Here is a 14,988-nt window from a genome sequence, read left to right as displayed (position 1 = left end):
ACTTAAAGCTCTTAAAAAAAAAAAAAAAAAAGCATTATAAACAAGGATTTCATCTAGTAGCACAGTAAATAAATGCTATTTAATCTGAATTACAGCCTAGGTCACCTGCATTCTCCATCACTTGCTGCACTGAGATTTAATAGCAAAGCCTCCAGGAGAAAGTTACCAGATTAAGCAGCCTATGCAATTTCTTTGAGCTATAGAAAAATACCGTGTGTGAAACCAAGAATTTGTGATTCATTTAATCAAAGTCCTAGCAGTCTAATAAAAAAAAATGGTCTAGATGAGAAGATATTTACACATAGAGTCAAATTATCCAATTATTGCTGCTTATGCCCAATAGGGAAATTATTGAAATTTATACACACAAGCTTTCTAGTATCCGTGCCTTAAACTGATGTTGTGCTCACCCTTCTAATGCATGTCTGGGTTCTGAAGTCAATAGTGCTATTCCTCCTTGGAAGAAATAGATCATCATCCCAGCTTTTTTGGTAGGAGGAATGTGATGTTTTGTTGATGACCTTTTCCCCATAACCAGAGGGTTCCCCTTGGGTATGTTTGGCATCACATTTATATGCTAGCAAACACAGCTGACTTTTTCTTCATTGCCACATTATATCCAAATTTACTATAAATTATATGGTTTGCATATTTTGTGTACTTGTTCTTGTCTGGGTGGGGGGTGTTTATCAATATATAATCTTTTTTATTCTTTATTGTCCTTACAAAGGGGTGATAATGATTCTGTAATTATAATGGAAATTATATTAAGCATACAAAGAATATGATTCCTTGAGACTCTGCCTACTTTCCAAGAAGTTTAGTGAAAATCAAAAATTATATTTTTTTTCTGGATTGCATTGTTCTGTGTTACTGTAGCAGTATCTGGCTCATGGGCCCAGATTTTCTGATGCACTCTAGTCCTCCTTAAGGAGCTAGTAGTTAATAAATAAAAAATGTCCAGTGAAAGTTTCATTTTGCTAATTACCAACATTAGTAAGTAACCTATTTATCACTCTAGTCTATAATGTATACTTTTCAACTCTTAATGTGCATAGTTGTGAGTTGTGGGGTTTTTAGAACAATTACTTTTGACTACTGTATGAAGACAGTAATATTTCACTTCGATGTACCTGTACAATATTGATATAAATTTGCAATTGGGAGTTTTATTATTAATGCCTTTTCCTAGATGCTATATGGAGCAGTTTAATCATAGTTCCACCTTAATTTATTTTGGGTTTTTTGGTTTTTTATTTCTTTGATAAATTTCAGAAATACATTTCTCAATAACTGGTGTCCTATTTGGTACCCCGGAGGTCAAGACACTCATCTTTAGTATTAAAATCTTAGATTTTTTCAGTTATAGCACTGAAATTTATGCATTTGGGAAATGGTTTCAACTACAACAATGTTTTCAAGGGTTCTAGAACCACATATGAGAATGAAGATTTAAATAACTTGATTAGAGCAGTCCCATTGAAACTAGATATCTTCATTCCAATGCCTGCTCAGAATACCATATATACCAAATAAAACTGCATCAGAATATGCTAGGAAATAGCATCCCAATATATTGAAGTCCCATAGAAAAGCTTTCTGTTTTTTTCTGCCACACCATTTGTTTAAGGAGGCTGTACACTGTAAATTAGTGATGTAATTTTAAACTGAATTGAGTATAAATGTGTAGGTTACAACATAAGAAAATGGGATGAATTAGACAATTTGAGAAATGGCATAACGTCTAAAAGAATAATTTTTATTCTGCACATTATGCATACTTTTCAATTTCTTCTAAGTAAAAATGATCCTTGTTAATTTTTTAGAATTTTCAAATCACCAAGAAATTTAAATTTTCATTAAGTTTTTTATGTTCACTGTCTAGGTAGTTAAGACAAAGTCTAATAATATATGCTGAAGATGCCCTGTTTCTGTCCTTTGACTTTCACCCAAGAGAGTCTTCATGCTTCCTGCTAAGCTCAAAACTTGGGAAGGTTGGGACTCTGTTCCTGCAAGCACCCTAGAAATCAGCTCTGGAGATGATGAGGACTATAAGAAGAGGAAATAATCATGATGAGGAAAAAAAAAATACATAGTTGGTCATATTTTCTGGCAGAGGAAGAAAAAAGCTCTACATCTACTGTGGGGATGCTTTGAGTGTCAAGAATGAAATGGGCTCTCAAACTTTTAAAAACCATGTTTTGACTAGCTAGATAGAATATGCCTTCCTGTGCAAAAAAATATTCCTGAGAATATTCCCATGAACCATAGAAAAACTTAGGTCAATCTTCTGTGTTATTTCAAGTCTAAGTGGAATAAAAGATGTATGCAATAATGAAAAAAATGATGCCTAGCTGAATCTCTAATCACATAAATATATAGGACAAGAAGGCTAGCAGGAAAGCTGCTGAAGTGACATTTTAAGGTCTAATTATCTTATGTGGAAAGAAACTGAGGAAATTACAACTGAAGCACTTGGACAGCCTATGGCTGTGAATGTTTACAATGCTAAAAGGAATCTGTCTCAGACTCCTTTCCAAAATGGCAAAAAAATCCTCAAAACCCCTATCAATACTCTCCTGTCTAATCAGCTTACTAAAAAGAGAGAGATTTGTATATTTTAAGGCATTTTTGGTAGCATGACAGAAAAAATGGAACACAAAAAATAATAGATTTTAAAAAACGGGGCAGGCTTTGACATTTAACAAGAGTTAATCTAGCTGTACTTCACTATACACCTGAGACACCATGATGTCCAAAGAGTTATTATCAAGTCCTTCCCAAACAGTCTATTAAAGAATCATGGTAAATTTCACAGTACATTACTTTCTGATACTTCTGAAGAAAGCAGTTTCAGGAAAGAAAAAGAGGGAGCAGGGTTTCAGAAAAGGTCTTAAGGAAAAAAGCAATTAAATAGAGTTGAAGCCATTTCTTAAGTCATAGCAAATATAAATGGAACAATTCTAAAAGAAAAGCTTGGGACTTTAAATAAACTGGATAGTTTATTTAAAACTTGTCACTGATGATTAACGAATGTCAGTGTATGATTGCCAAACTAAAAAGTGCTAAAAAGTATGAAGATGAAAACCTCATGTAAGGATTTTTTTTAACTTAACAAAATGGTCCCCCATATCTTCCAGACCTCAAAGAGACCACAGAATCCTTACTGCCCTGAATGTGCAGCAGATTGATTTAGCCTACAGTAACAATGCTGTATGGATTAAAGATGCTGCATAAGAGCTTCAGTATGAGGAACAGCTATATTCAATAAATAGAAATGGTAATAAGATCCTACAGAGTAAAAAGTTAATTTTTTTAATATTTCATATATTCTGGTCCAGATTAATATATTTCCATGCAGATTTAGTAGACTTCAATAACAGTATAACTTCCAGCTGTTCTGAAATTATTAACATCAATATAATACAACTTTATCATTATTTTTAGGCATGAATAATTATATTTCAGATAAAGGGGTTGCAAACAAACAGTCTAGGTAGTTATGGAGATTGACACAAAACATTTGTCATGTTACTACAGAAAGTGATTAATCCTGCATTTGCCAATATGAAAAGCATTTAAAATAACAAAATTTTGAAAGTAAGAGCATTGTGACCTTTGAAAGATACATTTCTCCCTTCAGAGTCACAACCCAGCTACTGTCAGCATCTGTGAAGAAATATTCTCTGAGAGCTCCTTTTCACTTGCATCTTACAAATTTGACTTCTTATATGAGACAAAATTGACTTTTTCACCAAGGAAAATTTAACTGTTCTTGGGAGATTTTTTTACCTATATGCCAAGCAGAGATTGTTAAAATGTATTCAACTGCATACAATATGAATGAAAAACTATTTGTTTCCTACTAGTGTTCCGCTTGTGAGGGAATGATTTGAACTTAACATCAAAGAAATCAATTCATCAGTTGTCCCTGCTAAAAGGACAGATATCTTTGCAGGTTAATAAATACCTTTATGAGCAACAGTTGCACTGAAAGTAAAAGAACCTCCCCTACGTTAAAATAGCTAGCAGGAAAAATTTAGAAGGCTTCCAGATTTAGTGCAATTGATGCACCGGAAAACTTTGTGAAACTAGCATGGCAAGACTATATTCATCTGGACTGGAAGGAAAGAAATATATTAGTAGAGAAATATATTAGCAGTTGTCACTCTTCTCCCTTTGCATCAAAGGAAATTGCTTGGCAAGCATCAGGAGAGAAATTTTAATTATATGAAATAATTACATTATATTCCAGTAGAGAATAAGAGATGAAGGACCTTCCAAGTGCAAAGTGCTGTAGAGCAGTTTATAACATAGGCACATCTGTCTTATTGAAACAGCTTATCTCTTTCCCAATCAAAAATAACATTTCTTGAGGTGGTGAAATAGAGTAATTCTGCATGCAGCTTATGACTTACTTTCCGTAGTGTCTCAAGGCAATAACGAGATACAGTATCTTTGTACAAAATCACGTGTCTAATTTTTCTTTCAAGTGGTAGTGCTTTGGAAGCATTTGTAATGTTTGCTGACCTATCAGTAGTTACATCTGGGGGTCGTAAAATTGATTTTTCTCAATTTGACTTTTGAAGTTATGAGATGGGCTTTGATCTGTTGTCCAGATTTGTTGAATAGCCCCAAAAGCAGCTTCTAAGCATTAGATGTGGCACCATTTAAAGCATATCAAGAGTGGCACATTTGAAGAACTATCTCCCTGTTTCTTTTTGGATATAAAAAGCTTTTATCTGATACATGTTGAGGGATCGTGTTCTTTTGATATTGAATGCTTGTGGTATTGATATTAAATAAAAAGAATTAATGTGGAACTCAGCAGTACCTACTGGGACATCTTACTGTGTTTCTCCTGTCATTTGAAGTTTCTCATTCAATTTTTGGTATGACTGCATAACAAAATCAAAACATGATTGCAGAATGTATTAACCACCTAAGTCAGTTTAATCAAATTAGGATCAGTAAATTAAGAAGAGCAGGACAAGCTTTGCTGCTTATTACCAGTCAGAGCAGACACTCTTGGGGTTGCCTAGATGAGGTTCTGATTGTTAACATTTGCTAAGATTCGTGTTTCCAAATCTTTAGTACTGCTATTGCGTTTATTCAAAACTCTATGGATGTCACCAAAAACTATTATCATCCTATTGGTCTGTTGTGTTGGTAGGTAATTGCCAAAATCTTGATATTTTCTCATGGGTTACTGAGTCTTAAACTGCTCATGAAAATAGTGTTAATTTTCACAAAAATTACCAGTTGTCCTACAGAGAAATGTTTAGGTCCCTGAGTGTGCATGGAGTTTGACACTCAGAAAATGAACAAAATTCAATCTTCAAATATTAATCACTAATTAAATCTGGCTTCAAAAAATATTTCTTAGTCATTTTACTAATGTGCCTTCACTGAAAAGTTTAAGAATGCAACCTGGTAAAACGGCTTTCAATGCTCATAAATCAATGAAAGAAATATGGTCTTTCTTTTTTGCTTAATGGCTTGCATCTTTTATCTTACATAGTTCAATGGCATAGAATTACAATAAATTAGTTTTGCAATTATCAAACTCTTCAACTTCTCTTTGGCATTTAACGAACCTCAGAATCTGTTTATTGCTTCATATACTTTGCCATCCCTAATATTAGCCTTTAATTAACTGGAACTCTAATCTTAATCTTTCTCCCTATATTGCAATGAAACATTTTTATTAACTCGAAGAAGATAGTATTTGTTACTATTTTTCCAATAAATGGAATACTTTCAGAATGACCTTTTTATCAGTAATTATAACAATATAAAATGTAAGACGGCAAAACTCATTATACCAAAGAAAAGCATTGTCTGATTAGTTTTTGTGTATTTCACTTAGCTACATAAAATCACTGAGAAGCCTCAGCTGAGAGAGGCCTATAGAGATCATGTGGTCCAGGCTTAGATCAGGAATTGCAAAAAAGTGAAAGAGGAAATAATGCACATAAACTTTTCCAGGCAGATTGTGCACAGCTAGAATGACCCAAAGCAGTGTTTGCATTAGAGAATAGTGCTCCGTGGTGGTCTCCCTAGTAATGAAGGCTGGAAGGAAAAGAAACTGTTTGCAAAAGGTAAACAGAACTCAGTGGCTCAGTACTAGAGTGGCTCAGTGCAGCCACTCTAGCAAAGGTCTCATAAGCTAGGTTTATCAGATACAAATGAAACAAGTTGTCTTCGTTAAATAAAGGAGAACACAAAAGTACTCTTCAGTCATGCAACATTACTGTATCTTCAATGCAGGGACAGTTCCACTGTCTTCCTGATTGCTGATACTTCTTTGCTCTAGGTAGATGTTAGGCTCGTTTCTGTCTTGATAATTTCATTCCTTTGAAGTCAGTTGCTCTTCCAGGTATTTAGAGGTCTCTGTATCTATTGCAGACCAATCTGACAAGAAAAGCATCTTTAAGACAAAGGGAAAAACAACAGATCTCTCTGTTGACACTATTTTCAAGTACTTGGTACACTGCTGCTTCTCCAGCTGGACACAGTACTTTGGTGGTTATACAGTGCAAGAGGTGTTCGGAGGGCAAAAATGTCCATGTTCAAGAGGAGGCAATAATGGCATGTAATATTGACATGAGAGAGATGATAAGAGATTAAATTTATTAATGGAACTTCTTAATATTTGGGTTTAGGAATAATTAATTATTTAATATTTTCATTGAAAAAATCAGGATTGCATAATGAAATTTATATGACATAATGTTTGAAGTTTTTATTAAAATAGATGAAAATCATGGTGTGACAGATACAACTGGAAGCCTTTGAGAACTGATTTAATAGAAATATAATTAAATATTATAGTAAAATTACAACATAATGTACTTAAAACTAATGACAAGAAATTATATTATTAACATTGATCTCATCGTCTGAAAAAAATGCTTGCTGTGGCAGTTAATCAATTGATAACTATAAGATGCCAATGCGATGTCACCATGAGACTAATGTAAGGCTGAGAGATCTACCAAACAGACTGTATCACATGAAAAATAATACTCATTGTATTTATGATTCCTGATAATAAGGATTGAGTCAACTTGAATGATTCCTTTTTCATCAACTTTTCCAGTCATATCTTAAATGTATAGAAACTTTCAGTTTCTATACACAGACTCCTGACTGTCAGCCAGAAGTTCCATAAATCCACTATTTTCTGCATGAATACATAAATACTTTTGTTTGTTTCAAACTTCTTTCTGACTAGATGCTTTTTTATGTCCCATGCTTTTACTGAAGGAGATAGTGGAAAATCTGCCCTTATCACCTTCTTCATAATGTCATGATTCTATAGTTCTTTATTTTATTCTTCCATAGTAATCATTTTCTCACTTTATTCTGTTATTTACCTTCAGTCATTATCCTCTTCTGGACCTTTTCTAATAATACCAATACCTTTTTTTGAGATGGCAGATCAGAGTAGGTATACTGCTTAAGATGGAGCTTCTAAGCCTTCATGTAAGGACAATGCAAAACGAAGATTTGACCAACATACCTTTAGTCCTTCTAGTATCTTTGTTCTTGGATAAAGAATAGGAAAAAATTTAATTAACATAAACATATTTTCTAGAAAATTTGTAAATTGCAGTAGGAAAAGGCTTGTAGCAAATTTACTAACATGAATTGGGAAGAAGAGAATGTCTGGTATCAGAGAAGATGTAATTTGAGATTGCATTAGCGACCTCTAATTATGGGAGTTGGCTAGAAAGAATTCAGATTGTATCTCATGCAATCAAGACAACATATTCTTTATCAATAATTTAAGTTAAAATCTAACAGTGACCTCTGATATTGTACAGAAAATAATGTTTTAAAGGATGTATGAAAGACATGTCTGTGAATAATATACAAAAGAACAGAGGTGCTTTTCCAGTGGCCTCAAAGTGCAGTGATGCTTGAGACTTGCCTCAAATGAGAAAAGAAAAAAAAAATAAAACAACCAACCCACAAAAAAACAAGTGAAAGTACTTTCATTGGTGGCATAAAACAAACTGTTCATCTGCAGAACAGCAAGTGGAGATATATTTACATTGGTAAAAAATGCTTTTCTTTGAGTAATACTCTCAACTGCTACAGATGTGTTTACTAAACAAAGTTACAGCTCTGCTTATCAAATATATTTTCACTAGACATGGTCTATCAGAGACAGCAATATGCACCAATAGGTCACAGTTTAGTAGCCCTAGTTGAAGCAATTTGTAGAAAAGTACAGTGTAGGCATATCAATAGTGGACTCCTTTACCTAGGCCAGTGGAAAATTATGTGAAAACACTTTGGGGGAAAAAAGTGTCAAGTCAAATTTAGGTCTGTAGTTAATAAAGTTAAATTACAGAATAGCCCAAATGAAAAAGAGGATGCTACAAATTTACATTCTGTTCACTAGAAAGCTGGATGTCTGCTAGAAACTAATTTAAGGGTCACTGAAGACAAATAGAACAATACCAGCTACTGGGTATGGTTTAAGGTCATTGAAGCTCTCACCTTTTTTTTTTTGAAAATGACACATTCTAGCATTTTTAACAAAAGAAACATGCAGAGAATTGTAGGAAGTTCTTATCCCAGATGTACAGCTATGGAGTTTCACAGTGAAGAATCAGTTGTCAAGGGCATTTGAGATTAGTTTAGCTCTCTTAGACTCTCTCAGCATTTGAGATTAGCTTTGTTAATTAGCTTAAACAATAGATTTCTTTTAAGTACTTGAAATTCTATTATCATAGTGCCAATTATTAGTTGCTGTTACTACCATGTTTGAGAAAAAGGTTCCAGCATGAGCATTTTGGAATTGGACTGTCATTCAGAGTATGCCATATGCTAAACCAGCAATACCTCAGATAAGATCTAAGTGGAGCTAAATCAAATTTTCTCACATGCAGATGAGAAAAGTCTTCATTCTTTCCAGTGCTTCAGCCATCAATACTGAAGGACTGGAAGTCATATGAAAGCCAAATCCATAGCATTTAGGGAACGGATGTGTTAAAAGAGATTACCTAATCTCATTACCTCATGACTATGGAAAGACAGTGGAAGGTGCAAACAGTAATGTAGTTGGGAATCAAACTTCTAGAAAGAAACAGAAAAAGGAGAAATACTTAATTTCCCAACAATTCTACTATGTAATGTCACTACTTTCTCAATGTTTTCTTTTTCCTTAAAAATGCTGTGATAATAGGGAGATCTACTTTAAAACATAGCCAGGTTTTATGGGATAATCTGAAAGTGGCAAAAAAAAAGAAAAAAGCATTTCACAAAACCTGTAGATCATTACCAAGGTGTACTTTCAAAGAAGTGAAGTTTAGCATCTAAATAAGAAAGCAAACTATAATTTGGGAGATCACTATTATTCTTCTTTTATATCTATTTTAATCCAGGCTTTAAGCTTTTTCTATAAATATATTACCACTAAACTGTGGGGTTTTTTTGTTTTGTTTTGTTTTGTTTTGTTTTTTTTCTTTTTAAGGTAAGAGGGCCCCCACCTGCAGGATCAGTAAAACAACGACCAGCAAAACACACAGCTTTTCGCAAGTTTTATGAGAGAGGAGACTTTCCAATTGCTGTTCAGCATGAGTGTGTAGGAAACAAAATCGCCTGGAAGGTAAGTCCTGGCACAGCTGTGACAACCAGCTGAGCTTATTGAAGTGACATCTCTCATTGTCCAATGAAGTTAGCTTGCAAGTAAATACACTGAAATAATTTCTTAGCAAATGGAAGATGGTGGGAAAGTCATTAGAGAAAGGCCCCTGAGTCAGCTGTCTGCCTTGGCTAACAATTAAATTATACGCTGCAAAAAGGAAGATGACAGAGTTGCTTTGCCTTAGAGAATTGTCTCCAGCCCAATTCATCTCTATTTTTATGAGGACTTGGCAATGCAGCCTGTTTCAGGCAGTCCATCAAATGATGGAAGTGGATGGATACAATGAGCAGCAGCCATTTATCTCCCCCAGATTTCACCTTCCTGCAGGACACTTCCAAATAGAAGCTTTAATTACCTAAATGGATAGGTCAAGATTGTCTGCTCCCTGAAAATGCAGAGCAGAATACAAACGAGGGCAGATTCTTATTCCACGGCTGTACTCTCAGTCTCCAGCATATGTCAGACAGCGTAATCGCTGTCATACGTGCCTCTGTTACAGGCTGACCTCCACTGCTGAAACCATTACAGCTCCGACATTTCTCTGACAAAAGGTTAATTGGCTTCAAAATAAATGTATTGCCTAATGACTCTATTCTAATGCGGCTGTGTTTCTCTCTAAAATGCTTGGTGATGTTATTTGTAAAACTTGCCAATCTTCTAAGTAACTACTGCAGACTTTTAAATTTAATTTAAAAAAAGAATGCTGATCTTTAACCTGCTCCTACTATTTAATTATTTTGGTTATCATGAATTTTTTTTTTTTTTTGGTGTCTCATTTATTGGACTAGAAAGAGATTTTGCTGGAAGCCATGTTAGTTACAGAAAATGAACACAATATGCATGAACAAAATATGACAGATTTGTCGAATGTTTTAAATTTTTCATGTCAAAAACATGATACCAAATTTAAATGTAAAGCTATGTTAAGTCAATACTAAAAGGAGGAATTTTGAAATCTTATCATTGATTCTGCTTGTAATGAAGCAAACAGGATTGGCTCTGTATTGTAATAAGTAGTACAATATTTGATACTAACTAAATTTTTAAGGTAGCTCTTTTGCTTATTGAAATACAGAAGAAAGATTTGTGCTACTATTTTGTTGCCTATAGAGGTTTTGAATCAGCACAAGGAACAATTAATAGTTCTTGCAGCAAAGGGAATTTCTGTCCCAAAAGACTTTACCCACAATCGAGATGAGATTCCAGTGCAATTGCGCTTCAGGCAGCACTAGAAATTCCCTTGCTGGACTAGAACTCACAGGCTTACAACTTAAGCCTATACTCTGATCTTTCATCACCAGGTGAGACCCAAGGGTTTTCAAGTAACTGCCAAAAAATCTGCACAATTTAATTTTCATCCTGGGGCTTTTTAATTTCTAATTTCTCAAAATCAAACTGAGAGGTACAGAAATACTACTGGACTGGCATTCCACTAGATGATGCTAGTGACTGCTTAGTTGACTTAGGACATGAGGAAATTAAATGGAGCTGCATAAGAAGTTTAGATGGGACATTAGCAAAAGGTTTTTCATTGAGAGGGTGGTTGGTCACTGAAACAGATTCCCCAGGGAAGTGGTCACAGCACCAAGCTTGTTAGTTTCTGGGCAAAGCTCTTAGTCACATGATTTAGATTTAGGTAGTCCCGTGAGGAGAAAGGAGTTTTATTTGATGATTCTTATGGGTCACTTCCATCTTGCTAACTTATCTGCAAGCCTTCCAACCACATGCTAAAGTGTTTGATTTCTATAACTGACAGTTTTAATTGTTTGAAAACATACTGCCTTGAAAAGTCATCACAACAGCAGAGTCTCGAGTCAAAGATCCAGCATGTTTTTTTTTTCTTACCGCACTTTGCAGTCTTCTAGACCTAATGTCCACCTACTGCAGTAAAACACTGGCTTTTAGATAGCACAATTTAGGACTGAGATGTCATGCAAGAGTTATTTTTGCTATTCTGCTAATCCTTTCTTTTGAAAAAAAGATCAGAACTTCAGCATGAATGCAAGTAAGCAGCACAGTAGTGGATTATTCCATTCCTATATTAGCGCATGTTCAGATTCAACCTTATTTCCTTTATTCCATGCCACTCAATTTAGTCCCAAATCGATCCTGACTGAATTCTGTGGCAGGCAGGCACTCAACAACACTGAGGTAGTAGTTACTTGAGGCCATTGTTTAGTTTGACATGCAACTGTCATTGATTCCTGTGCAGTTTAAGTACATGAAACAGGCAAACTGGCACTTTCCAGTTAAACTCTGCATTAGATACCTTCTGAAGGCTTAGAGGCTGCCCAGAGCTGCAAAAGGGTGAGAATGTTTTTCATCCTTAGCTGATACTTAAAGGTACAGATAAAGTGAGGTCTCTATTTTTCACTTGTTTTAAGGACATAGTTGCACTACCCAAAAAGACACCTAATGGCTAATTTTCATCAGTTTATAGTTGTATATCTAATTAAAGAAGTTAACTTTTTAGTAATATATTTTACTCAATACTGCTAAATTCATGGCAATTGAAAAGATATTTTACTTATGAAATGTGTCGAGGTAAATGTCCTATACAAGCTTGGCTGAAGTATACTTATTTGAATGAATCATAACCAAATGGAAGAATAAAAAGAAGAAAGGAATGGTAACAGTGATATTTTAATCCTTCTGTAATTACCCAGTATCAGTGTTTTATGTTGAGAGCAGTTTTTTTGCTCTGTTTAGTTATAATGTTTATCATAGTTCATTTCCCTCTTGTTAGTTTGTCTATCAAATGGTGCATGAGAGAAAATGCAGGAGGGTCTCAGAAACCTGATTTTTTTACTGGCAAAGGAAGATACTACAGGATTTTGTTCTTTCCTGCAAAATACACAGCTGTATTTTATTTGCTTTTTTGTTTGTTTGTATAATTACTAAATCAAAACTGTAATTGTCAGACATTAATTTTTTTTAAGCACTTTGAACACTTGTTCATTATGTTGTAATTCTTTGGGCAGAATACAGTAATTTTCAGCCAGAACAGGAGAATCTGAAATGCTTTAATATACATGAATTGTATTTTGTTAATATGTACAAAAAAATTCACACAAATAACTGTTGATATTGTGACAGTTCTGCGTATCTATAATTTTAAACCCATGATTAATTACCTGTAAGGGCTGGCTACGCATAACTGTGGTTGTAGACCTAGATGAAATATAAATTTAAACTTCAGGAAACATATAGAACTGTTTCTGAGTAACTGCATGTGTTGAATATTTAATTATGAAATAATAGTGCTTTTCTATCGTTAAATCGCTTAATGGTTTCCAAAATGCACTAAATTTAGAAAGAGGCATTCTTGCTCCAAGTTAATCCTAAGCATAAAGAAGATTAAACTGTGCAGATAAATCATGGTGTTTACCTTGGTGTCTTTTCTTAAAAAAAGGAACCAAAGCAAATTAGATCTCACTAGATCATTACAGGAAGATGTGTGCTCTTGGTGAATTTTCAGACTGAGTCTTCACATGTAGACAGGCATCTCTTCAAATATTTCTGTAATGCTGTCATTCTGGCTGGTAAGTTTTACTACTGTTGCATGTTTAAATAAACCTGTTTCAACCTAATGGAAGAAAAAATGTGAAAAGATAATATACACTTACAACATATTATAGACAAGAACAGGAAATTGAAGCTGGTTTTAAAGAATACCATCCAGCAGAAAAAAAAAAAGGATCAAAGAAACTCTGATAATGCCAAAGCAAAATGATGTGCTTCTAGAGGATATAATTGCATTTATTTCTGAAAAAAAGAAGACATTGATTGTCTTGGGGTTCCTAATGTTTGTTTTCAGATCTGGAGAGAAGTTGTCCTTTTGCCATTTTGAAAAAGTGAATATAGAGAATGACTTGTTAATTATGTCTGTGAAAACAAGACATAACTCACTACACAAATTTCTGGCTTTGATTGCAATTAAATTAAAAATTAATTCCAGACTTTTCTTCCCCTTTCAGTGGATGTACTAGCAGTCAGTGACTTCTTTGCTAAGTAGCGTATGCTCAATGTAACATTTTAATATCTAATTTGAAGCTTTTATTTTTATCCTTTCTTGGTAATCAAAAAGAGAACTGTATATATATATTAGTGCCTTAAAATTTCTCAAAATATTTAATGTTTATGTTTCTTTTGTAAAGAAGTTTTTAAGATCTGTAAATAAACAATTTCTTTCGTTGAGTTATTGAACAATTGTTCAAGGGTCTTTCCAAATATAAAGCATTTTATTTTTTCCACTAAGAGAGAATGAATAATAATGGCATGGTTTGAAAAAGTATTTCTAATGTGTATTAAATATAAAACTTGGGAACATAAGTTGTTATTAATTTAGAATTAGATAATATTAGAAATTGATCTTTATATTGAAAGAATGTACTAAAATATTTATAAGTCTTTTGACTACTTTTGTGGGATCTCACAATTCTTTTTCAGCTTATGTATATTGCAATTTTATTTCAAAATGTATTAATACATTCTTTTGCACAATCTCATACCAAGCTATGAATAATAAAAGCTCATAGTTCACATCTGAAAAGGACTTCCATTTTTAAATATATGATACTGAATTAAAAAAGGTCAGAATGCAATTAAAGCTTTGACTAAGAAAGTTGATAAAACCAAGAAAGTATTTCTGAATTATAAAGTATGTGTTTGAAATGCAGTCTCTCTGTATTAAATGAGAAGTCATCAGAATGTTTGAAAAATTATTTTTTTAGGGAGTGGAGTTAATTATGCAAGTTATTATGCAGGAGTAAAAAAAGCTTCTATTCTTCTAAAGAATTGGAGCAATTTCAGAGAAATGAAAGCCAAATTCAGAAACTCAAACTTTTTAAGCAAAATGTCAACATGAGCATGATTTCCATTTTTGGGGTTTTTTCCTCAGAGTATCTATATTCACTAAGGATATGACTTCTACCATTTTAGTTTCTCTTCATGTCCTCTTTCCTACACAGTTGTTTTTGGTTTTGGTTTTTTGTTTTTTTTTTTTTTTTTTCAGTAGCTAGTATAAGCTATGGTAGCAAATTTATTTCTTTGTGATAGAAACTAAATGCAGGGCTGAAAGAAAGTGATCTGCCTTCAACATCATGAATTTGGAATGTGCATACAACCTTCTCCTTGCACCTACTACTGAAAGTTGTTTTTAGTAGTAGGGAGTACAAATAATTTGAACTTTCCATAGTACAATTTTATTAGTATGTTGTATACTAGTTTACATAGAATTCTGAACTACTGTGATTAAGCTGGTACCAATATCCAGCACTAAGAAAAAAAGGTGGGGTTTTTTTTGGTTTTTTTTTTTTTTTGGTGGT

The 14,988-nt window shown here is 33.6% G+C and overlaps 1 protein-coding gene across 6 annotated transcripts in view; it reads left to right on the top strand.

Moving 5' to 3' along the window:
* PACRG (parkin coregulated) overlaps positions 1 to 14,988 on the top strand; it is a 242,204-nt gene that overhangs the window by 39,257 nt on the left and 187,959 nt on the right. For all 6 annotated transcript variants that reach the window (XR_008429828.1, XM_053937698.1, XM_053937701.1 and 3 more), the window contains exon 3: positions 9,488 to 9,622. Coding sequence is in view for 5 of the 6 variants with exons in the window: in XM_053937698.1 (XP_053793673.1) it covers positions 9,488 to 9,622 (135 nt within the window). In the remaining variant the exon portion in view is untranslated. The remainder of the gene's footprint in view (positions 1 to 9,487; positions 9,623 to 14,988) is intronic.

Source organism: Vidua chalybeata, chromosome 3 (genome assembly GCF_026979565.1).
Source record: "Vidua chalybeata isolate OUT-0048 chromosome 3, bVidCha1 merged haplotype, whole genome shotgun sequence".
NCBI lineage: Eukaryota > Metazoa > Chordata > Aves > Passeriformes > Viduidae > Vidua > Vidua chalybeata.
The sequence above is the reverse complement of the archived record's forward strand: the minus strand, read 5'-3'. Positions and strand labels throughout refer to the sequence as shown.